General features: G+C 42.2%; 1 protein-coding gene across 1 annotated transcript in view; it reads right to left on the reverse strand.

The window, feature by feature from the left end:
• Positions 1 to 27,037, reverse strand: part of LOC307253756 (ERC protein 2-like) — a gene marked incomplete at both ends in the record, with an annotated part of 115,245 nt that overhangs the window by 76,315 nt on the left and 11,893 nt on the right. The window contains 4 exons of the mRNA XM_080031917.1: positions 1,672 to 1,839; positions 17,268 to 17,435; positions 19,108 to 19,200; positions 20,924 to 21,079. Of these exons, the coding sequence (XP_079888043.1) occupies positions 1,672 to 1,839; positions 17,268 to 17,435; positions 19,108 to 19,200; positions 20,924 to 21,079 (585 nt within the window). The remainder of the gene's footprint in view (positions 1 to 1,671; positions 1,840 to 17,267; positions 17,436 to 19,107; positions 19,201 to 20,923; positions 21,080 to 27,037) is intronic.

The following is a 27,037-nucleotide window of genomic DNA, read 5'->3' on the forward strand; positions in this document are numbered from 1 at the left end:
CTACAAAGAAGCGTATTAAGTGCCTCAAATTAAGAGCGATAACTGGGACCCAAAGGAGTACAGTTCAGGGTGCACATAAGGTCATCTGCACATTTCTCACACAGATACACCTGGAGGGAACACAAACCTAAGAAAGCATTTGAATATATCCAGGCACTCATATATGCACGCACACATACATACACACAGAATGATGGCACCGCATGCAACCTTTGGAGCCCCTTTTCATTAGCGCAGCAAGGGGGAAGGTGGGAGGAGAGAGAGGGAGATCTAATTTGAGGACATGAGAGGAAACAAGGAAGTTGAGAGGGGACCTTTATGTGAGCGTAATTGGTCTATGGAGAAACATGCGCACCACAGGTGGCCACAGGCCCTGTCTAAATGGCTAACCTTATAAAAGTCATTATGGCATCCGAGACATGTCGTGCAAGTGTGTGTGTGTGTGTGTGTGTGTGTGTGTGTGTGTGTGTGTGTGTGTGTGTGTGTGTGTGTCTGTGTGTGTGTGTGTGTGTGTGTGCGTGTGCGTGTGCGTGTGCGTGTGTGTGTGTGTGTGTGTGTGTGTGTGTGCATGTGTCTGTGAGCAGGTGTGCATGTGTTTAAAGGATGTGTGTGCTGTTCTGGGACCAGCATTTATATATCGCTACAACAACCTCTAATCCTATATAGAGGATTAATCTAACAGTGATAATGGATTGTTTTTTTGTTTGGGGGGGAGGGGGATTCCGGAAAGGTTTAATAAACTGACCTTATAAAGCTGATGTAGTGCACATGTTAGTAAACATTTGCATATTAACACAGCAGTGTACAGTGTGTTTACCAGAACTTCTTAACAAAAAGAAAAGCTTCCTGTTGCACATTGAAATGGGTTGATAAAATCAGTTAGAGTGAACCAAAAACCAAATATGTTGTGACTTTAAACCCTTACAGTTAACTGAAAGACAGTTTTGTGACTAGAAGCGACCCCTTTGAAAATAGACATTATTTTTTATCAAATGTCAAAGTTGTAACCCCAAGGATAACCAGCTAGTTTATTGTCTGTTAAACACAGCATCCATATGTCTGGGCGAATGTTGTCCCTGCCGAGTGCCAATGCTGTAGCGATACAATACTGTCTGTACTTCTCACAATGGCTGATCAGAACACACAGAGGAAGCGTTGCCCAGGTAAGAACTGCCAATCTACTGACTTCATACAGTCAATAATGTTCTGTTATTGAAAGAAACTCTGGTCCAGACTCGCCTACAATTACATTTACAGCCACTTAAAACAACAACGTAACTCAAATACAACTGATTACAACTTGAATATCAAACTATTGATAGAAGTACAGCTTTAATACAAATGTTCTGTCTATAAGCAACACCAAAGCTAAACTGTTAGCGTGCATACCACTAAGGCACTTAGCACTAGTCCTATGATGCTATAGTCTTTCCCCTCTGTGCCCTTTTTTCTCTCTCTCTCTTTCATACAGTTATATCAAATAAATCATGAGAATGCCAAATGCTCTACTTTGTGAACCAGTGAAAAATCTACCCCCCTACTACACTAGGTGTAGACTAATTCCATTCTTCTTCCATTGTCCCAGCGTATTGGTTGATATGTACTTTTCAGTCTGGCTACACTTCGCACAACACTTCCAGATAGTGTCTGAAGCGGTGCCTAACATCTTACCTTCTTCTGCAGCACGGTCACCTTCCTCTCCTTGACATCCAGCATGTCTTTCATGTCTCTGATCTCTCCGGTCAGCGTGCTCTTCTCATCCGTCAGGTCCTGCAGCTGCTTGGTCTTCTTGGTCAGGAGTTGTTCCTTCTCCTCCAGACGCACCCGCAGCGCATCCACCTATCAAAAAAGACCAAGACAAGAAGTTTAAAAAGGTGCACTATGTAACTTTGGGGGGTGTTCCAAAAGTGAAACATATTCTGAAGTATATTCTCATAATTGCAAAAACAGACTTTCCTCTCATAAAAAAAATAAATTGGATCCCTGGAACACTGTTTGAATTGAGAAAGCTATAGCTTAAAAGTTACTGTTTCACTGTTGTAGTTTACAGAAGCAGGGCCCACAGTTTGGTTTACAAACATATTATGGTCTTATGGTCGTTTGGTTACAGGTTCCTCAAAATCTTTTTATTTTTATTTATGATGATAGATTTATTCAATACTAAGAATTACATGCAGAGAGAATATGTTTCGTAAACTAACTGCAAACATAAACAAATCCCCCTCGACTAAACCTGCATTGTGTACCTTTAAGTCTAAAAGGAGATAAGAAGACAGACAGAAACACAAACTGACAGGCTGAAAGGGAGACGGACATATAGTCAGACAGATATCGCAAGTGGACAGAAACTAAGACCACTGGAGGTAAGAAAGAGTCAAATAGGTTGATATAATTAGGGCTGATAACACTAAATATTTTGATATCATTTTCCTCCATAGAAATATAAAGAATGTTTAAATAAAAGTATAATAATAATAATAATAATAATAATAATAATAATAATAATAATAATAATAATAATAATAACAATAATAATAATAATAATAATAATAATAATAATAATAATAATAATAATAATAATAATAATAATAATAATAATAATAATAATAATAATAATAATAATAAAATCAATCTCACATTTTTTTATCAATCTGCTCACTGCTGCACAATTTGCAAATGGTTCTTTTTTACTGAATATTCTCAATTCATATTCTGGACTTGCTTTTACTTCTCTGTCTTTATGTCCCTGTCCCATGCACAATCAGAACAAGGCAATGTTCTTGTTCTGACTTTGAAATAATCCGTATTCTGATTCTGCATTTAAACTTGATCCAAATACTTATTTGATATGTGTCCGAACACTACTAAAAATGATATGAAAATGTTTATCGTGATAAGATTTTTGGCCATATACAGTATCGCCCAGCCCTTGTTATAACCCAATATTCATATAGTTTAGCCAGACAGGCAGATGGACAGGCAAGCAAATCTTTTGAAAGTAAAGTGTAACAGAGAGTTTGACAAGGCAACACACATAATTGACTGACAGGCAAAGAGACGTAAAAACACGAAAAACACATAACACTTATAAAAGTACAAAGAAAAACAGTAAAAACTTTTTGAAAACTAACACCGTAATTTGATTTCCAGTTGTCATTCAGGTGGCCCATATGTTATTTTTCAGCAGTCTCTGACATGTCTCGACACATTTACTTGTTGAAATTTGCAAGTGGTAAAAAGTTCAGCTCTGGCTCCTTATGTCCATTATATGATCCACTGTGGACCGATGCAGTAAAATTGTGTGTGTGTGTGTGTGTGTGTGTGTGTGTGTGTGTGTGTGTGTGTGTGTGTGTGTGTGTGTGTGTGTGTGTGTGTGTGTGTGTGTGTGTGTGTGTGTGTGTGTGTGTGTGTGTGTGTGTGTGTGTGTGTGTGTGTGTGTGTGTGTGTGTGTGTGTGAGAGAAAAAGGAACCTGGAGTCGGTCCCATAATTTTTTATTGAGAGTGCTGTATGATTGGGCCAGCACTGCCATAGATCAGACCGCTCACACACTTCACACTCACACATTAAAATCCTCCGTATCTGGCTGTGTGCAGTGAGATGAGTGATATCTGAGCTCCCTCCAGAACTTTTCATTGGACATATATCAGTGTTCTGCTGCACCGCCTACAGTGACACACACACACACACACACACACACACACACACACACACACACACACACACACACACACACACACACACACACACACACACACACACACACACACACACACACACACACACACACACACACACACACACACACACACACAAACATACTATGTGCTCCTCTGTTCCACTTCAACACCTGATTACATTTCCAGTACTTTTTTACTAAGGTGCAATGAGTGAACCCATTTGAACTAACATTTTAAAGTGTGCATGTGTTTCATATGTATTAAAGAGCAACACACATACTGTAGATAAAAGGGAAGCTATAAAGAATGGCTCCTTAACCGTATAGTTTTAACAAGTGTTACTTGGACTCAGAGTGGATGGTGTGAAAGCACTTAAAGCACAGCCTGTGTAGTGCTCATCTTTTAACTATTTCACCAGGTACTTGAGGGGATTGGGAAATAAAGAGAGCGGTGGTGGAAAGTAACAAAGTGCATTTACTGATGTGCTAAGTACAAACCTGAGGGACTTGGACTTTTTTTTTACATTTTCAATTAGATATTGCCAAAACTTTTTACTCTACGAAAGTCATTCTATTTGACCCTTTTAGTTATTTTGCATTACTTTGCGTGTTCTAAAAACCTATAACGGGCTTGTTAACTAGAATGCACTGCTATATATGGTCAAACTCAAATAATAAACAAACAAACAGAAAAAAGCAAAGAGCAGATTAGATATACTAAGAACATTGAGAGTTCCAGGTGTGTTGGTATACAGTGTCTGTGTCTGTGTGTGTCACACACACACACACACACACACACACACACAAACACACACACACACACACACACATACACACACACAAAAACACACACACACACACACACACACACACACACACACACACACACACACACACACACACACACACACACACACACACACACACACACACACACACACACACACACACACACACACACACACACACACACACGCCTCCTCTCAAGCAGTAGCATTTGAAGCAGGCCATGACCCCCAGGTGTAAGATGGTAAAGTATTTATCTCATATTGCTCCTCTGGCAGACAACCATCTTATAATACTGAGGCCTGCTCTGTCCTCCCCACTCCACAGACACACACACACATATACAGTAGTGACACCACTAATCCTTTGTTCACTTTGCACACACACCATCCTGTTGCTGATACCCATGTGTGGCTAAATTAGTGTGCGTGTGCATCTGGGTATGAAGCATAATAGGAGGGGGGAAAAAAGAGAGACCCTCTCCCTTCCAACCCCACCTGACAAGAGCACAATTTAGCAAGAATGTAGCGGAGAGGCCTAACAGGAAATGCCTGCTGTCTCACCTGCATTGGCCCGCTAAGCTGTGATAGTACTGTACAGACGCCCTGCTAATACCCTCTTAAAAGGACTCGGCGCTAGCAGGCACGGTACATACATGCACAACAAGGAGAGAGAGAGACGTGGACGGATGAGAGAGGAGTAAGCAAAGGGAGAGAGATAAATGAAAGAGAAAACGAAGGTGGATAGATATGATGAGAATTCCTAACATGTTTTTTTTGGGGTTACTGTAAGCATATTATTCACACCATTGCCATCCTGCCTTTCCAACTGGCTAAAAACATCAGCAGGTCTTGGCAGGGGGAAATACTGTATGGCTTTATCAGCTAGCACACATGCTGAGATGACAGACAGCTTACAAGTCAAGGTGATTAACCTCTCTCTTCTCCTTCAATTTCCACTCCAATTTTCCTTTTCCCCCACTAGTGCCGTTTCTTCTCGTATACTGTATAGTCGTCCCTTCCAACAGCACCTCTCTCTCTGTCTCATCCAGTCTCTACTACTTTTCTTTCAACACTCCATCCCTCCATCCAGCATGCAGGCTCCAAAACTCTCCAGGAGTTTTCCTATTGACGTTCAAAAGGTGCGGGTCCTGTGGTGAGACAAAGTGACGTGTCGGCGTGAGAAATCCCTCAAGTCATGGAGCCAGGTTGTTTTTGGGACAGACCCCACGTTTTTCCCCCAACCATGACTTTGTAGGTTTGCGCATTTTTTTCTGTGTGGATCGCCTGTGTGTTTCCATGCGAGGGAGCGAGAAGGACAACCGGGGTACTTGTTCTCCCTTATGCAATTGGACACTTGGGGAATGCTTTCTGTTTTCTTATATCACCGCATTTGTTTTTTGTTTGGTGCGGGAGTAAAAGACATAGAGGAGGCCAACTCCTATCCAGTCTGGCCCAGTTCAAATCCAAAGGGGACGTCGGAGATTGCATTGAGCCATTCCTTAGATTAGATGAATTAAAAACACATCTATATCACCCCATCTTCCCCCAAAAACTCCACTTTAGCTTCCCAGACCCTCACTCAGCACCATATCATTTAAAAAAATGACCTTGATATGTTTTCAAGATTCTGTGGTTGCAAAACTATTAATATTTTTGGAATTTATTCAAAAGAATACAGTCACAAACTAACTCCAACTAAGTGTGCATGCACACATGCATATGTTCCGAAGACCTGTTCATGCACACATGCATTTACCTGTATGATCACACATGCAACCATGTACACACACACACACGCATAGACAGAACATCTTTCTCCTTGACATCCTCTCTGATGCTTGCATTGACAGCCAAATGTGGATTCTGGACACTGGTTCGAAAAGTAAAACAGAGGCTTAAAGAAAACAGCTTCTCTGTTTGTCCTCACCTCCCTTTTTCCTGCCTCACATTTCATCATAAAAGTTTTTCTGGCAGAAGAATCTCCAAAGGTATCAGCCCCAGCGTCGGCTCTAGGCCGCAATAAACAACACAGGGACTATATGAGTAGACCACAGTCAAAACGGCCGAACCAGAGACGATAGGAAGACCACAGCAAAGGCCTCCAACGCACCAATACTTGCATGCTCTAACAGAAACAGTTGTACTCTCGTTCAACCACTTGGGTGCGAGTCGATTCCTAGTTGGACCAGAACAACATTCCTTAAATGATCTCCCTTCTCTCGCTGTAGCTCTCTGACCTTCACACATGAATGGGTTTGCACACTCACACACAAACACACACACACACACACACACAAACCATGAGCTTTACTCATTCTTTGTGTTTCTGTTCAAAGTTTGAATGACACTTCAGCTGACAACACAGCCATAAAAGTTGTTAAATTCCCAGAGTGGGTCTGGTAGAGTGAATGGGACTCCTGAACTTAGCTGTGCTCTGGGCTGCTCTGGGTGCACTACACACACAGCTGTGTGAGCTATTTACTTCTCTGGCTGTGTGTCGTCTAGCCTATGCTGCGAAATTAATCATCCAAATTTATTAAATAAATTCAACAAATTTGTGTTTTTCTAGCCATTAATGTGGCCAGGTCTGGATTATTTCATTTGGAGGTGATGCTAGACCACCAGAGAGTCACTCCACATCAGCAGTAATCATTCAAATCTCTCTTTTTTTATTCAAACATATGCATCAGAAAGAAACCACAATATAGAGCATGATGAAGGACGAGAATTGATGTGCACTGGGTTCAAAGAGCCAATTGGTGTCAGTTTTGCAGTCACTTTCAGTAATTTCTCCATAAAGGATCTGTGACAGGTGAATAAAAACAGCTGGCAAATATAGTACATGGTACTGCCTCACACAGATGGTGTATAAGCACCTGGATGTGGTATATTTTGCCTACACAGATGTGAAAAGGAGTAGCGCTAAAGGATCCATAGTTTCCTGATGAGGGAATACTTCCAATAGATGTCAGGTCAGTGTTGATTGCCCTGAGGTAAGACAGTCTGAATACCGAAGTAGGATTTTTTCATACAAGCATATTCATGCGTGTTGGCATGGATGTGTGTGTGTGTGTGTGTGTGTGTGTGTGTGTGTCTGTGTACAGGTGAAGCAGGTCACAGTTCCAAAGTCGGTGAGCAAGGGTCAAGCTTCATCAGCCCAACATTCTTGATTCTCTCATTTGCACACACACACACACACACACACACACACACACACACACACACACACACACACACACACACACACACACACACACACACACACACACACACACACACACACACACACACACACACACACACACACACACACACACACAGACACACAGACATGACGACACTGGGGTTGATCTGTGCGGAAATAAGGGACGTTCCCTGTCCCAGGTCTTAGCCTGTGTTTCATGTGAGGTGAGTCATCAAAGCCCGGGGTTAGCCAACAACTTTTTGATCTTGAGAGTTGTGTAATGGACGGATCACCTTAGGGCCGACTCGGGATAATAAGCGGATGTAAAATGCCTCACAGCAGGGACTGTAAGGTGGAAAGTGGGGCTCATTGTACTCATTGTACACTCCAACATCTGTGGATCAAACCACAGCAACACAGCTGTCTGCCCACAGGCTACAGAGGGAACATCCAGATCACCCCAAACAAAAAAAAAGACAAGGACGCATACACACACTCACACAGAACTCCCAGAATCAACTGACAAAAGGATCTTTGTCAACAGAATGAATGAATGTTTTCTGCCAAGGCATAAAAGTCAATCATGCCATGCTTTCTGGTATTGTACCAGAAGATGGATATATGACACAGAAAATGTAGAAGACTCCAAATATCATCACACTAAACCGCACTGCGTACAGCTGTCTCGATCCCTCTTTCGACATCCATATATCTTCATCACCTCCTCCAGAAGAGATGGACACACAAGTTACACATATGCAAACACACACACACACACACACACACACACACACACACACACACACACACACACACACACACACACACACACACACACACACACACACACACACACACACACACACATACACACATAAAGGAAGAGACGCTGCAGGCGTTCCCCCTCATTAACACTTGCTCCTTCTTTGATTATTTTTCCTGATCATTTCCAGCGCTGCATGCCAGTTGCTGCACATCCTGTTTCCAGGGAATCAATTTCCTGTCAAACCACGTTGAAGAGTCACTCTGGCAAACATGTGCAGAACGATCACAGGTCTGCAGTGTACAATTGGTAAAAGTGTTTCTTGTCTGCCATACTGCTGGTCACCTCCTCAAGGTCTTGTAATACAGAAAACACTGGGGCTGTCCCCTAAAGCTTTGAACAAATGAGTACTAATGTGTTCAGTTGAATTGATTCTGGCGCAACCTATATTGCCTACAACTGAATTCATGTAATACATTAATAATCTCTTCGACAATGATGAAGACCATGGGATGTCACTAAAAGCTCTGGGGCCGGTTTCCCAAAGCCTTCTTAGAGCCTTCTTAACGCTACGTCATTCGTAACCCCTACGTAGAGTTCCTACTTAACATTTCGCCTGTTTCCCGAAACGTTCTTTGCTACGAATCTCTTTCGTACGTCATACGTTGGTAAGGTTGGTCTGGAGCGCCCTCAGAGCCTTCTTAGCTCTACCGTAGGGATGTTTCAGCTCTCATTTGTGTCATTTAACTAATACATCTGACTGTATTTCATATCAAACGGACACAGCGATGACTGTATTTAATAACAAACTGTTCAAAACGATCTAACTGTATAGTGTATATCACGTATATGTAAAGTAGGCTATTTGATATTTTAGCAGAATACCATTCACAAAGTGTTCAAACTATATGAACAAGTACTTTTTAGTCATCTAACTGACTTGCATTAACTGAATGGATGCGATGTCCCTCAATATGAAAATACTTTATACGTGATACACTATAGCCTGCAGTCGGATCGTTTTTATCAGTTTGATATTTAATACAGTCATCGCTGTGTCCCTTTGATATGAAATACAGTGAGATGTATAAGTTTAATGACGCAAGTGAAAGTCCCTGCGATCGCTGTGGCATCGCCAGAGATACAGACCCCCACATATCCTTCCGTTAAAGCACCATGCACCATGCGTAAAACGGACACAAGTGACATCCCTGTTGCGCATGGAACTGCCACACATTCATGAAGAAAATAATTGCTGGAAACAATCTTAATCTTAATCTCCTCCGCTGTTTCTATATTTTCTATATATTTTTTAAAATCAGTATAGGCTATGGTAGTATGTTGTCTCCGGGGCTGCAGCTGGATACTATTGAGAACCTCCGAACTGTGTTCCACACGGCTCGTCTGGCTCAGCTGACAGCAGCCGGGCAGAGTTTGTCGGATCCTCCGGCTCAAAACATGTAAACGTGTGAAAAAAATTATTAATAATCAATTAAAGCTTACCTTAAAATAAGTGTGCCATGTTAATGTTTATTGTATTTAGGATTTTAGCTCATTTGGACGCTGTTTTGGCCGTCTGTTTTTATTGATATAGGCTATTGGCGATATTATATCTACTTTCAGTTTCATTACTGACCCACCACGAAACGTGATTAGTGTTCTTAAAGATACTTAGATTATAAAACAAGAGGTCCAAAACACAGATGATGGTTAAACAAACTAATGTATGACTTTATATTACACTAGAAATGCACGGGTAGATTTGATTACGCAGCATATGAGAACGCTGGCGCTTCTAGTGTTAAATAAATGTTTCGGTCTAGAAGGATTTCTAGCTATCTTTTATTCGCAAAGACTGCAATACGTTTTATAATATAGCCTAGTGTTGTCATGCAGCTGCGCATGAAATGAGCAGGAAATGGAAAATCGAACTCTGAGCAATCGATTTCAGCAGTGTACGAACGACGTAAGGAGTGCTTCTCCTAAGAGACCGTTCGGGAACCACGACTACAGAGGTAAACAACTTTGGTAAGTCATAACGTAGGAGTCTTCGTAGCTCGCTAAGAGAGGACGTTATCGGGAAACCAGCCCCTGGACGTTTTTTTGGGCAAACAATTTCTGATCATATCACTATTTTGAAGGTTTTAATGTACCTACAACCATATTGGAGAAAAGATTATTTTTTTTGTGGCACTTCTGGTGCCAGACTTGAATAACGAGCTAAAGTTACTGGTCAAACATCTTCACAATTATTCAAGATTTTCTGTTTTTACACGTTGTCCACGCTAATTGGTTCAACACACTACCTGTCATATTTTCTTATTAATATCCATTTAGCGTGGCTCACTAGTATCCTCTGTTAACAAAGGGAACAACCGTTATGTTCTTAGCAAATGAGACAGATCGGAAAAACAGGAGATGTATAACGGTGTATAAGGCACAGCCTGCACTTCTACAGTACACTGCCAAATGAATTCAGGCATAAACTTTAAGGAATGTTAGAGTTGATCCCACATTTGAAAAGTTGTTTAATTTTCTAATATAAAGCAACAGCCTAAGAAAACACTGGCATTAGCTTGAGAGACATTGGCTGATGAAAGAAAGTTAGAAACAGCTGACATAGGCAGGGTTGCTTAAAAACATAATTTACAGCATATTATTTCCCTTTTTGTGGATAAAGTTGTCTCTCAATGAAACTACACAGACATTTTATGGCAAAGCAGGGCGGCTACATCTGAGATATATAAATCGAATATCAATCAATCGATCAATCAGTCCGCTAGACTCTCTTGACACTGTTGCAACAAATGCAAGGGAATATTTTTTCATAAACACATTCAAATTCTCTCATAATGCTCAAATAAAAACATGCTATATGGTACAGCTGCCTATATAAACAGAAGAATCAGATTAGAGCCCATGATAGTAATACGTTTAAATAAGCCTGTCTCATTAAAACCTCTTGTTGTAGCTAAGTTCTCTGTGGACTTTTAAAACTGTCACAAGCCCCAGCACGGTTTATGTTATTGTCTGAAAAAGAAGCCCTTTTGCACATAGACCTGCCAATTCAATTTGCAAAGTACTGTCATCAGCTTTCATGAGGAGGTGGTGAAATTGTAGCCCCTTTTTATTTATACGCCCACGGGTACAAAGGGCTGTTCGCTTGATATGGCTGTTAATACTCTCACACGATTAAAGCTGAAAGGCAGTGCTTTAATCAAATAGAAGTTTGATTTGGAATAAAATACGCTGGATATAGGAGACAAAAAATGTGTCCCTAAAAAGGAGGGGATGAGATTATAAGGTTCATTCTGCATCTCTGGTTCTTTTCAATTCAATCATTCTATTTTAGATTCCATAATTGGGACTGAAAACTCGTTGACTGTATTCTTGCTGCGCAGCGTGTTTGTGTAAGCGTATCTTTGTATGTGTGTGTGTGTGATTTGTGTGTGTGTGTGTGTGTGTGTGTGTGTGTGTGTGTGTGTGTGTGTGTGTGTGTGTGTGTGTGTGTGTGTGTGTGTGTGTGTGTGAAATTAGAGGTTAAGTGTTCTGAGCAAAGCAGGGTGGAGGTCAGAACACAAAGAAAGGAGAGCATTGTCTTTGGCTGCCTCTATCAGCACCTCACTGCCTACTGGTTAACCCGCCGCTGACTGCAGACCAAGCAAAGCCCTCATTACCCTCTGTGTTTATGCCTTTTTTTTGTTTAGTTTCGCATTGTGCAAAAATAGAGAGAGAGCACGCACACACTTTCCCAAAGACATTCATGTGGGATATAAATCATCACACAAATTAAATTCATCTTATGTCCTCTAACTCAATGCATCATTAGCGCTGAATTATGCCTAATGCGTATTCACACGGGAGCGCCAAAGTGCATGTTTTCTACTTGCAAATGCAAAAGAAGCTGTGTGCGTCTATACTTGCTTTTTGTCGGCTGCCTCGGCCCCGCACATATTTACCTCGTTCCCTGTGTAAACCATTATTATATCTCATCCCTATTCTGACCCCTATAACTCCACTTTATGGCTTTTCCACATGGTCTGTGTAGAACTCGCGAGGGCTTTATTTTGGACCGTGCCATGTTTGTTCTGGGGGGCCCCGACGCTTTCTGCTACTCACACTGGATCCCAAACCGCACCGCCCCAGGAACCCAGGAGCCTGCTGTTGGGTCCGACAAACAGTGACCGCGTGGTCAGTCAAGTTCGGATGAGGTCATATCACAACTGGCCCATTTGTGGTTGGAACTCATCCCAACAAAAAGGCCCAGGGTTAAAAAATGAGCAGTCGAAAACATTTTCTGTCGACTTCAAAACTATGAACCGTTTTCCACTTGCTTATGCCAGATACTGCACTGTTGTCTGCAGTTTGTTAATCAAGTTCTCACCTATGTTAAATTTGTCATGTTTTTTTTCAGGGGTATTAACAGATGGAGGGTTTAGGTTAGACACAAGATAAGGAGAATTAGCCAATAAATGGGGGGGGAGGAGGGGTAGAAAAGGCAGATGGAGAGATGTAGTGTGATGGAAGAGAAAATATGGACAGAGGGAGGAAAAGGGAATGAAGCAGAAAGAAAGAGTGAGAGCACAGCAGGGGGCGAGTGCAAGGCTGAGTGTAACCGGGGTTGAGAGCCGCGTCTTTTTCTCCGCCTCACTACCTATAGGAACCATCAATCAGACAAGAGAACAAGGTAAGATCAACAAAAAACAGTCCAGCGGGGACCACAGCACACCGTACCATCGCATCGCTCACTGTCTGACAAAAGCCCACAGCCTCCTACATCCATCAAGCAGGCAGCTCCGCTCTCTCACTTCTCACTTCCTCCTGTCCTTCCATCCATCCTTGATTCTTCCCCCCTTCCCCTGCTCCAATTCCTTTTCTTTTCTTTTTTGTTTTCCCTAGTCCTCATCACTGTTGCTAGGGGTTGATGTTAGCGAGTGCGATTTTTTTTTGGAGTCATTTAAATCTTCTTCAAGTCATTACACCTGAAACCTCAAAATGAAAATCCCAGCAGAGGTCTTCTTGGCAGACACACTGCAAAACTCTGGTGATGAATGAGAACCCGAGATATTTGAGGTCGCAACTCGGGGAAGTTTTAACTAAAACACCACACGACTGTAAACACAGACATGTTGCCGCACCGCACAGCAATATAGTTCAAAGGCGTGGAACTAACACTACTTTTTGGCATTTATTTAAGAACAAAACATCTGATGATATATAGCTGTATTATTTATGTGGCTGATGATCAGATGATGACAGAAGCACCTTAGAACCCTGGGTTTTGGATTTCCCCAGTGTGGGTAATATCCACCTGCAAAATGCTCGCCTCAAGTGATAACCATGTAAATCAAAAGCATTATCGACCTTCACTTAATGAAAACACCAACTAATAGCTGTCGCGAGGATCGAGTACAACATGATTTGTTGCATCCAACAACATATTAAAGGTAATAACTCAGATTATGTTACTCCCAAGGATTTAAGAGTTACCACTAGAGAAGAGAGCGGCAGAGACAGTAATAACAGGTCGCATAGGGAAAACTTAGGAATGATTTGTGCTAGGACACTTTGTATGTACAGTATATCAAGTACATAATCAGTGATCCACAACACACACATCCTATTGAAAGTAGGGAGCAGGGTCCAATACAGAGATCTAGCAGCAGCATGCATACAAGTGATGTATTATCGAAAATGTATTTTATTTGGAGTAGCAAATTGGGACATGTCGTATACAGTCATAGTTATATACAAATCTCATCCTTAGTAACGTCTATGCAATGACTTGAGAAGTGAGATTGTGGCCTTACCACATACCTCACAACTCACAATTGTTGACCATAAAATAGTGTAAAATACATAGGCTTAATGCATAATGGGTTAAGATATGTATACAAGAGACAAGCCTATGGGGAGCTGGGGAGATAGAGATTGCTTTTGGGAGAGCCTGCTGTAAAGGACAATAAACTCAGTCAGGTACAATACCACTATTTGCTTAACGTGTGCATCTCTGGGGCAGATACTAGATTACTGAGTTGTGTCTTATCTCTGGCTCTTGGAGAAGTACCTATTGTATGATAACCAAAACTACAGAGGGCTTGTTTATTTGTTTTTTTATAACACCAGAATGTCTAAGGTCACAGGCAGACATAAAAGCCTAGATAGGAATCACAGAGTCTGCGATCTTTGCCTTGAGAACTGTCTGGGAGATGAGTATGTTTGTTTCAATGTGGGAATGTAAGCATAAAGGGTAAAAAAAGGTTCCCAAAGTTATGTTCAAACCATTCAACTAAGTTTGAAATCATTTTGTAATTGCAGATGGATACGCCAACAGTTATATGTAAATGAGGTGCCTTTTATGAAGAAAGCCCTGTATTTTTTTGTTGATATTGTATTGTTTTTTTGTTCCATATGCCATGTAATAATCGTCATGAGTCAATGAAATGTTGTTTGTTCTTCAATCTGAGACAAAATCAGAGAACACGCTGCATCTGTGCATTTTAGCATGTAATCAAAAAGCGAACAGCAAAGGAACAGCTGAAAAAAAAACTTTAAACAACTTAATACAGTGTGTTTCAAAACTATGTTCTCAAAGACATCTAAACATAGCCAAAGCACATGCAAGGGTACTCGGGCTGTGGCCTGTTCCTTTGTGGCTTGCTGGTTAAATATGCAGGAAGGTCTCTGATAGGTTACCTGATATGCTGGAGTACAGTTACAGCCCTGCATTGTCCTGACCAGGCCAGGGAAGACACACACACACATACTGTATTAAAGGGTTAAGTTTCCACAGACGTGGGCAGAAGGGCTCACAATGCTCACACACACGCACACAAGCGCAGTCTCATTATTTTCCACATTTTCCAGTTATCGGAGACGTATTCTATCTCGCCTATTTAGAAGCTGTCCTTAACTTTGACTGACAAATAAATACACTTCCATTTTCTCATTCCCCCTCACTCACAGAGCCGGCTCTGTTCGGCCACTGCTCTCTCTTTAGTCCCATCCCGAGGGGAATGGCTTTTAGAGACAAGTGTCTGTGAGATGAAGCTACTCCTCAGGTCTGGCAGACACCAGTCTGTCTCTGGGGGAGTGGAATACTGTACCAATCACTGTCATTCATGAATGAGACCCCACCTTGCACACACACACACACACACACACACACACACACACACACACACACACACACGGGGAGGGGTATGACGGGCCAGTAGATAAAGTGTTCAAAAGTTAAATGAGATGTAGTAGCTGAAACAAGCTGCTGTAGGGATATTAAGTAATAATGTGTGTCGATGGAAGGTATGACCTGAGAAGGGAGATCCTGTGCATTCTAGCCAAATAAGGATTGACTGACAGTAAAGGAATTTAGATCCATCAATGGCCTCAAGAAAACTCAATATCTTTACACATCCTCTGGTTTACCCACTTAGGCCGGGAAACTCTAGCCTTGCCTAACTATCCAAGACTGGAGAGTTCAGCAATCAGCAAGGACGTATGTGTTTCTGTGTGTGTTTGTGTTGAGCACAGAGCACAGTGATGTGTCCAGGTGATGGGAGCTCTGTTAGTCAACTTTAGTTCATTGTTCCACTGTCATGATGCTACATGTTAGTTAGCAAACATATGATATTGGTGTCATTTTAAAAGACACAGGTAAACACACTTGAAATTTAACTTAGGCACAGCCATTTTCTGGCTCAGGCATCAACACATAGTATAGTGTTCACCAAGTAGAATGATGGGTTTTAAAGCTATAAGTATATATATATTTGTTAAACATAGCAGCCTTTACGTCCCCATAAGTGTTAACAAAAGAGATGTGGAATTTGGTGAAAAAAAAACACAGCCCTTGTCTCCCTCTCATTGGGTTGAGATTCTAGTGGGCAATTTAGTTAATTGAGGGGATTACTCAGGGGTGACATGTCTCATGGTCTCGCCATAAAGTTACACCTATGACACATGCATTTCTTTACATGCCATTTCAGTGGGACACACAAACAAAATATATCTACACACACACAAAACCACCCACTGAAAAACCCAATTCCTTTAAGTATGATGTATTCAGCTAACTGAGAGCGCCAAAATTCCTTGCACATGTATGGTCAATTAGGCCTAATTTTGTCCCAAATTGCTTCCTGTAATGATGAGTGGACATAGTTAGTAGGCCGCTCTCGACTGCCTAACACAAAGAGATCTAAAGTATCAGTTCCAAGTCAAGAGAGTGATGGAGGAAAAATGGTAAATGCTCCCCCCCCCCCCCCCCCACCACCACCAGCACACACATACAACCTGCGTCCATCCCTGAATGCCGTTATAAAAACCATTAGAAACAGTGGAGTTCAGAGGAGGACGAAGAAAACTGTGCCAGCTTTTAACTGACTGACTGACTGACTGACTGACTGACTGACTGACTGACTGACTGACTGACTGACTGACTGACTGACTGACTGACTGACTGACCCGCCCACACGCACACGCTGGTGGACTAAAGGGAGCCACACACACACAAACATGAATTTGAACGTCTGTTAGCGAAACAGAGACAGAAAGCAACCCAGCAGCAGTTTCTTTTAGATTCCTGATGTTTTCTATTCAAGAACTTATGTACTACATAATTCTTTCTAAGGCTGTGTGTATCATAACAACTGGTTTTCAGGAAGCTGGGGTGGCTCAGAGCATCATGGTGGGAGTTTGCATACATGGGGGTGTATTTGTGTATGTTTGTACATTTGTGGATTTTGTATGACTGTGTGTGTGTGTGTGTGTGTGTGTGTGTGTGTGTGTGTGTGTGTGTGTGTGTGTGTGTGTGTGTGTGTGTGTGTGTGTGTGCGTGTGTGCGTGCATGTACTGACCTCCGTCTGCAGTGTGTTGGAACGTTGCTCCTTGGCGCTGAGTGACTCCTTCAGCACCTCGATGTGTTGCTTGCAGTCTGAGTTCTGATTGGTCAGTGTTTCTAGTTTGGTTTGCAGGGCCTGCATCTCTGACTCCTTCCTGTTCAGCTCCTGCTTCAGCTGCTCTATCTAACCATCACAGAGAGCACAAGCACACAACGCATTATCAAAACATTTTCAGTCATCATTGAGTGAATTGATGCACTTGCAGATAACAAAAATTTTGTGAAGAAAATCGAAAAAAAAAATGATTGTGCAAACACACATGCACACGCCCATAAAACCCAATACACATCTCCAGAAACAGCACGTTGTTGCAGTTGTATGTTACTAAACCGGACATTTTTTATGGACAGAACTTTCAGAACAAGCAAGTGTTTTGAAAGCTCACATTCCCATGAACGCAGCACTAGGCTTAAACACAAATGATAGCGGGATAACTATCTCATCATTCTAAATCACAGGTAAGAAATAGAAATGTTTTCTTCAGTCTAATAAATATGATTGTTCCATGCTGTGAAACATTTTGTTAAAAATTTAACTTTTTATTATTCATTTAGACATGAGATTGTGACCTATAATATCTTTAAATGTCAAATGTGTCATGATCCATTTATTTGGAGGGATGAAACATTGCAAAATTGAATTATCACCCAGCTCTACAATGTTAGTCCTCACTCAGGGGAGTCCCAGGCCTATTGCTTCTCTGTGGACACACCGAGCCAAACAGCACACGGTAAAAAAGAAATACATGCAGGCAGACAGAGTTATGGGGAGCAATATTACACTTCGCATAGCTGACAGAGTACAGATTGTTTTAAGGAAGGCCGTACAGAACAGCACAGAAAACCACAAAGGAAATCAAATGCATTAACTGAGGGAGGTTTCTGTGCTGAGGCTAGCTATGTGCAGAAGATTGCCATCTGTCTGCCGGTGCCAAAAATGCACAAGGCTGATTCGAAAGAGAGATTTCTCTAATTGTGTGAGCAGGGTTCACCTCATAACGGGTCCATGATTCTGACTGGACCAGAGCTTGGCCAATGAGAACCCAAGAGGACAGGGAGAATGGGGGACGTAATAATAGAAGACAGGGGGGCCAAAAGGTGAGGTGGACTGGGGGACTAGAGTGAGACATGATCGGAGAGGTGAGACAGGTGAGAGGATGATAAGGAAATGGGTAGGAAGTGGGAGTGGACTTCTTTTATGAAAAATATTTCATGAAGGGATAGAGCATTTAAGATAAAATACTGAGTCGTTTGGTTCGGACACCTTGCTGTAAGAAGTAAGGGGAAACTTTCTATAGTAGTTAAAACTGCAAGTAAAATTTTTGGGAGACACAACTTCACTGCAGGCACAAACTTAATATGAAAAAGGAAAGCCCCTGATATAACAAATGATCCATCCCATCCAATGTACCCACAGTTTGAATAGCTCTCCTCAAGAAGTTGCTTTAGATTGCCACAAGCCAACATTGTTGAATGATTAGGTTTTAACGCAGGCCCCATTGTTTATTAAGTCAATTCAATTATTTGTTGGTGCAGTATATGCTTTGTTGTTGACAGACTTTTGAATTAGCGTTAGCTAGTGAGATAGGTCCTCTTCATTGCTTGGTTTGTTTCATATATCTCAAAGTGTGGTGTGTTTATTTTTCTGCTGTTCTGTCATTGGTCGCCAATGTTGAACCAGAAGAAAAATGTCCACTTTGTGGACAATAAAGTTTACCTTGAACCTTGAAGGAGCAAGGACTTATAATGATAAAAGAAATGGCGAGAAAGAGGAGAGAGACTGATGAGAGTGGTACTTCTGCTTGTTCTGTGATCCAGGGCTGTTGGGTGGGGAAGAGGAAGTTGGGAGATGTTCTGATGGAAGACACACATGGTGACAAGGCCTGCTCCTACAGAGACACAAAGACAAGAAGAGAGCAAGCCACTAAACTATGGCACCTAAACATTTTCTCAACTGGCTGTGCTCCTTCACACTCCTCCACTCTGCACTCCTAGACCACGCAGCCGAGGCATCAGCATGTCATTGTTGAAGTTAAAGGTGCACTATGTAACAGAGAAGTGACCTTTTTTAAGATACATTCTCATAGCTGAATAAACAAACTTTCATCAGGGGAGAATTTGATCCGTGGAACTAAAGGCAAGTTAAAAGAAACCTACCTGTTTTACTTGTATTACTAACAGCAGCAGGGCTCACAGTTTTGTTTATAGTCTTGGTTCCAGGTACCTCAAAAAGTTTTTGTTTGATTTATGATGATATAGTAATTCAATACTAAGAATTACATACAGAGTAATCGTGTAAACGTAAACTAAATGCAGGATCTGCAAATGTAAAAACAAATCCTCCTCCCCATAAACAGCATGGTGCACTTTTTGGTTCTGCTAGCAATGATTATCTGGAAGAATACATTCACCTGCTCTAAAGCCCACTTATCATACTTTAACAAATGTTCACGCTCTCAGAGGCCACTTGTTAGTGGGCCCCCAGTGAATTAAAAAACCCAGAGAGGAAACCAGAGAGGACAGGGGATGCTGTCCTCACTGCTCTTATCACAGTCTCACCTCAACACCAGCCACCGCCACTGCTGAAAGACCGGGACCCTCAACACTTCAAGGATATAGCATGAATCTGTGTGCCTGTGCATATCCATGTGCCTGGTGTCTTTCTGTGTAACACAGAAAGATGAGACCATGGACTGGAGAGCAAGCCAGAGCCATCACAGTGATGTATGTCAGGGCCCCATTCATTTAAAAAAAGAAAAAAACACATCTCTTTTATGATTGCATCAGGAACTTCCCCGATACAATGACAAATGGGGCCTTCAAAGAGTGCCATTAAATGAAGCAAAGAGAAGAGAAATATTTTCACATGGAGTTTCCTCACGGGACTTAGCAATCACCGACAGTCAGCTAGGAGCTCTGTGAAAAACCTGAAACAACATTTGTGAACATGGCTCGCGTACATACTATGTGTCCGTGTGAGTGTCACTCTGGGCAGAGCCGTGTCCAAATCAATAAACCAGTATACAGCCTGGGATAGAGAACTGTTGGACATGCTTTTTCGTAAAGGTATTCCTGCCAACTCAAGGTAGCACAGTAAATAGACACCGGTCAATGAAAGCTGAGAGGGCCTGAGGTTGCTCCAACTGAACAGTCAGCCGTCACAGATAGGAGGCAAGTACAACGCTTGTTCATGAGTTTGAATTTCAAAAAAAGGGATATATAAATACCATATAATATTGTTATTATCACACAGGCATTGGCAGGTAAGAGAAAAGGAGAAAAAACATCTTTAAATGCTGAATTAGAACCTATATATAAATATGAAATACAAAATACATTTCCAAGCATATAGGAGTTATTGGCATCCATGCAAGAGCCTAGACAAAATCAGCCAAAACACACAAGATACTCTTAACATGCATTGGCATTGAGGATTTCTCCACAATTATGCTTGCTTCTCCCCATGGCCATGAAATGAAATCGCAACATGCCACATGCACAGAGCAGCAACAAAAAAAGTTGTTATTAATGCTTTTGAGGCCAAACATGCTTCACTCGGGGGTCATGCAGTATGAAGTTCTTTTCAGTTTGGCTTTGCGGTGGACATTCTACCTTGGTCTTCATGAACTTAGTGTGGCTTTTGTAGACCTCCACATGCTTGAGCTCCTCCTGCCTGTTGTCAGGGTGCAGCAGGCCGTTGGTCTTTAACATCTGGACCTCATCCTCTAAGTCTCTGATGTTCCTCTCCAGGGAAGAGATCTTGGTGTCCTGCACCCGCAACAGTAGGCAGGCAAAAAGAATCAACAAAGATCTGATTATGGATATCAGGGTCTTCTGGGCTTACCCTGGCTGTCTCACATGTTATTGTTTTTCGACCTACTGATTCATCTCTTTAAAATGTCATTCCAATATATGCAGAAATACAGGGAGAGAGAAGGTTGACAAAAAAAAAATTTAAAAGGGCCGCCATGGAGAATGGGGGATGTGATGTAATTTTTAAAAAAATGGGGCACGCATTTATCAGACAGTCTTCGCTTGCAATTTGTTTGTTCAGATGAAAAGTGACAGAAATAGCTCCAGCAAAGAATGTAAAAAAAGAGAGAGCTTATTAAGGGAGAAGTTCAAAACCCTGGCTTCCTTTGCTCACCTCCACAGCTGGCCAATCCAACGTGGAGTGAGCAAAATGTTTTTTCTTTTTTTAGGGAGTGTTACAGAAGTTGTCAGACACAAGTAAAAAACAAAAGGGGGAAATATTTAGGCAGGCAGTTGTGTGCAGCCAATAAGCCGTGTGCAGTATCTAACTGAAGGGGTCTGCCATGGAGGGACCCTCTGATATTGTTTAGCGGCACGGGTTCAGACATACGTTAAATGCTTAAACCTTGGAGGAAAAATAGAAAAAGATAATGGAATAAATGGAAGCAGATTGCATGATGCCGTCAGCACAAACCGCAGGCAACATGTAAGCTCCTGACCTCTATTACATCCTCTGACATCAGCCCTGTCTAGCACACTGGCTGCATATACCATCCTAAACACAAACACAGGTAGACAGAGCACACAAGAATGTATAAAAGGTGATCCACACAAACAAACACAAAAACAAACACACACACACACACACACACAGAAAGTGTATGCAAGGACATAGACTTTCAATGTCTTTCAATACCCAGAGAAAAGTCAAGGTGGGGCAGGGATGCCTCTAGAGGAATCTCCTCACCTTAAGTCGCCCACATACACACATAACACAGAAATGCCCACAGAAGGACTATACTTTTCAATTATTCCCATTGCTTCACGTATATTTCTGTATTATAAGATATTCCATCTCTTTTATAACTGATAGCTATTTGTTTTGGTTTTAGAGCAAAAAGGAAAAAAGACATCACCCAGAGAAAGACATGCAAGGCAAACCCAAAGAAAATAGAAGGGTATAATATCAACAACAACATTCAGTACAATAGGAATCATGGGCCTCTAAACCGCTGAAACATGAACTATTGTACATTGCTGTGCCGCAGTCCAAACCAGGGAGAATTTTACGATAAGGACTGGCAGAAATCCAAATAATGTATATTTGTGGTCAACGTTGAGTAGACAGAGGGAGCTAGAAGGGAGCAGTCGTTACTGTACCTGCCAGATAACGTCAGGATCAAAACAGAAAGGATGGTTGGTGTTCTGTAAATCACAAAACAAAAATGTCCACCACTTAGGGAGAAAGCAAACATCACGGACAACGCAGACACGGGAACAAACAGTGATCAACAACATAAACAGAGGACAGTTTCAAAAAGCCACAAGGCACGGAAACTTCCCTGCATCAACGTGAACATTGCCAAACGAAGACTGTTAAACTATCTCAGTCTTCCTATTACTATTTCACCTCTGCCATATGTCTAATCCTTTACGGCAATGTCTGTTTTGCCTTTTCTAATTAATAACTTTAACTTGGCCTCACAAATGCATTAACAGCTCTGTGGGCATCCTATGCAAGCATATGGCAGTTTGTTAACAGGCAGACAAATCTGAAAGTATGTGAGAAAAATAACTGTGGTTTTTCTGTAAAGGAACCACTTTTGGAACAAACGTTTGATGAATGAAAACGGAATGTATGTGCCAGTGTGCGTGCGTCTGTTTAGGTGTGTGTGTGTGTGTGTGTGTGTGTGTGTGTGTGTGTGTGTGTGTGTGTGTGTGTGTGTGTGTGTGTGTGTGTGTGTGTGTGTGTGTGTGTGTGTGGTGTGTGTGTGTGTGCATGCGTGCGTGCAGACACATGTGGAGTCAACTGCATTTTTCACAGCTCTAATGACTTCAAAGGTTCAAGATGAAAGTGAAAGCTTCCATATGTGACATTTGAAACAAATTGAATAAGTGCTCAACACCGCATGGGCCAATGACGGCCTTTACGTGGGCACTGCCGCCATATAGGACGCAAGGCAGCCATGAGACGATGCTTTTGAAATGGTTTGTGTATGTTTGTGTGTGTGCATCTAAAAGCAAGCCCGATCCTCCTCTACTTCACACATTTCAGAGGAGCTCATCAATAATTAAAGTTAGTTAGTTGGTATGAAGCTGATCTCGGACTAAACCCAACAACATGCTGCAGCTGAGGAGCTCAGACAATATCACCACATCAGACTACATTTTTATCACATCTGCCACGGTTTTAAACTTGCTGTACTCAAATTAGTTTGGAAAATAAATTGGGCAAAACACATTCTCAACGGCTAGCTTCATATTCTAGTTCAGCTGTAGGTCCTACCTTCATATCAATGACAGTCTGTAGAGCTCTGGTTTTAGCCGGATCAGCCTGTTGCTGGTTCCGGCGATGGAGCTCCTGGGGAGGGACCCGGTAAAAATAAGCCTGTCTGTTCATCATCTTTAGCGCTTTCAAACAATTACAGCTTCAGATAAAATCCACTGATCAGGATGACCAGTTCCCGTCTCTGTATTTTCCCCCTCCCTACTTTTATCAAATATAGCAATGTTATTCTCTACTCTACATCCTTAAAAAATATTGCCTAGCAAAATTAAAATCAACTTTTCTTCTGCTCTTTTAGCTGGTCCCTGCGTGCTTCTCTCCCCATGTCTTCTTTCTGTCCGTCTCTGCTCCCTTCTGTTCTGTCTTTCTTTCTCTATCCCTTAGCAGACAAGAGACACACACTAAACTATAGGTCAGATCAATCCGTCTCTATCTTCCTTTTTCTCACTCGTTATCTCTGTCTACCAACGCAGATGTATCTGGTATGCTAAAGCTCTCGCTAAGCAACACTTTCTGCCAGTACATGCACTTCTAGCTTCCTTCAATAATTAATGGTAGCTCTGGACTACAACTGTGCCTACACAAAAGCACACACACACATACACACACACACACACACACACACACACACATAAGTGGAAAGCATTGGGGATTTCATGGTTGTGTTATGTTGTTGTATTATTTGTTATGTCTTCTCTACCTTTTGTATGTAAATGGGATGGACATAATATTAAAAAAACAACTCCAATAGAAATAAGTCACATACTAAGCCTCAAAAATGACCATAGACCTAAATGGACAACTCACAAAAGAGTGTCAGCAATACATTGGGTGAAGCCTGCAAGCCAGAGGGGGGCAGCTGCCTCAGTCACATGTGATATGCACCACTCCAAAATCCATCCATCCATCCAACACAACACAACCATCATTGATGCTGCTTTGCTATTTCACTGACTGAACTGCATATTCTAAAAAAAAATTAACCATGGGCGTATCCCTGAGATCAATGTTCTCTTTCTCGCGAACTTGCCATTAACACCCAAAAACAAACTAAAGAGGCACTCAAGAGCCACCCATGCATGACCACTGTCTGATCTTTGGGCCACCAAGCAGCTCCAATGGAACAGTAGGGAGGCTGGGGGCACCTCTGTTGTGGTACTGAGGTAGTGGGCTCCGCCAGCTCAGCGGTCGCAATGCGCTGCTCTTTCAATCCCCACCCAGATCTTTCAGTGAACTTTATTAAACCACAGGCTTGTGGTTGTGACCCACAGGCTCGTCAAAGCTTTGGGCCACCACTTCCAGCTTCACAGAGAACTCACTATTGCATTGGATTGGGCACCGCTGTATCACCCGCTGTGCTACATGGAAACACGGAAAGTGATCATAGACGATAGTTGCAGGTGACATAACACAGGCTTCATAACAAACAGGGGCTGCTTGCTGCTGCTGCTGCTGCTGCTGCTTGGTTGTGTTATGTGTTGGCTGCTGGAAAAGGGGCGAACATGCTCAGTGGATTTTCCCTCTTCAGTTAGGGTTAATATGCACATGGTATAGCAATTGGCCAATTGGGCTGCATAGGAACACAGCACCACAGACATGCATAAAAGCATACAAGCATGCACCCATACACTGACTTATGCCTCATATAATGTATGTATACATGTACAAAATCTAGCACCTCGAAGAAAAAGGAACAGGTTTGACTGGCACAGGAACAATGATGGAAACCGAAAGGTACAGATGGATAAAGTACACAAAAACCATCAAATCCGACAGCAACCACACACAGATGGGACATCTTCCCAGTTCTCCCAGTGCGTTGAAACGAGATGAGACCAGGTTCTTATCCTCTTGTCCATCCATGTCAATTGTGAATAAGGAGGGATTACTGCTGTCAGAACATGCCTCCCACGTACTGGTATGCCCAATGCAGCCACAGCCCTTTATCTTCCACTGACCATATGTGTATTATAATGTCACTGTGCATGTGTTTATGTCAGTGTGTGTCTTTTTTGTCTCTCTGTGCGCATTCAAGTATGTATATGTCCCGTGGGGAGAGTGTGTGTGTGTGTGTGTATTAAGTCCCTATCAACAATGGTTAGAGTACAGTTAGGGTACAATGGGGGGAATTAAGTCATGCAAGAGAGCATGTCATCAAAGACTGTCTTCTCTGCTCCACATGTGTCAAGAGGGCTGAGCATATGGAATGAATAGGATCAAACGTAACACTATAGCAATAAGTGCCGGCATCCTGAATGAAGGATTCGGTCAAAAGGTTCAATTCTAGCCTGAAGGCAATGGTGTCATATGTGCCATGCAGAGACGAGGACATGCACAGATCCTACATAGACACACACATAAACACCCCCACACACACACACTCACTGACACACACATCCATTAATCGCATTCCCATCCCTTCTCCATCAGCGAGAGAAAAAAGGGAACACATTTGCTTGCCACAAATGTGAAAATGTGTCCGCCTATCAGCTCAAGGGCTTAAAAAGAGCAACTTGAAAAGACAAAGGGAAAATCAGAGAGAAAGCTTTGCTGAGAAATAGGGAGGGGGAGAGTAGAAGGTTTGAGGGGTGTAATTTTGTCCCGATAAACTTTTCCGCTCGAACATTCTGGGAGATCAACAGAGCGTGGCGAGTATGTGGTGCCCGGGGTGTGGTGGGGAGAAGGGAGCATTGCTCTGAATGTGTGTGTGTGTGTGTGTGTGTGTGTGTGTGTGTGTGTGTGTGTGTGTGTTTGCTGATGGTATTTACAGCGGTCTCCTAATGTTAGCTGAGAGGGGCTTCATTAGCTGAGGCTGAAAGTAGCCAATCAAGAAAGGAACCCCCTCAAAAAGCCCCACCCTGGACAGGCTTTACACAGATTAGCCTTACCACAACAGAAAGCAAAGAGGAGCGGGACAGAGCAACATACACAGGCAAAAAGAGGCTGATGGGGGAACGCAAGAGAAGAAGACGTCCACATGTTTACTGCCGATAGTCCGATGGCATGAGAAAGTGAGCAAAAGCAAAAAAGGGCTAGAATGACATTACAGAAAAGACAGATTCGCTGACATGAACTTCCACTTCTCCTCAACATGCTGGCACTGGAACCTTTTTTAAAAAGCCACATTTCTGAAGTTTCATCAGTGCTTGAGAGAGGAGGATGCGGGGGCAGACGGAGAGAGCCTGCCAAAAACAGCAGCAGGACTTCTGAAGCCAGTCATACTATAGAAAAACAGGGGGAGCCATAAGTGATTCCCCCCTTACGTTCTCAACACTAGATCATGCTATGCTACACATACTCTGTTGTACTGATCCAATACTGAGTGAGATGTGTTCATGTAGAGCAGGGGCCCGAACTCTATTCAGAGCCCCCAAGGACCATATGAAATCGGCAGTACAATATGTATGAAAGTAGATATGCCATCTCCAAGTAAAAATCTCACATTGAGCCTGTGCATGTGTGTGTGT

The sequence above is a fragment of the Ammodytes marinus genome, assembly GCF_949987685.1.
Source record: "Ammodytes marinus genome assembly, chromosome: 7".
Classification (NCBI taxonomy): domain Eukaryota; kingdom Metazoa; phylum Chordata; class Actinopteri; order Uranoscopiformes; family Ammodytidae; genus Ammodytes; species Ammodytes marinus.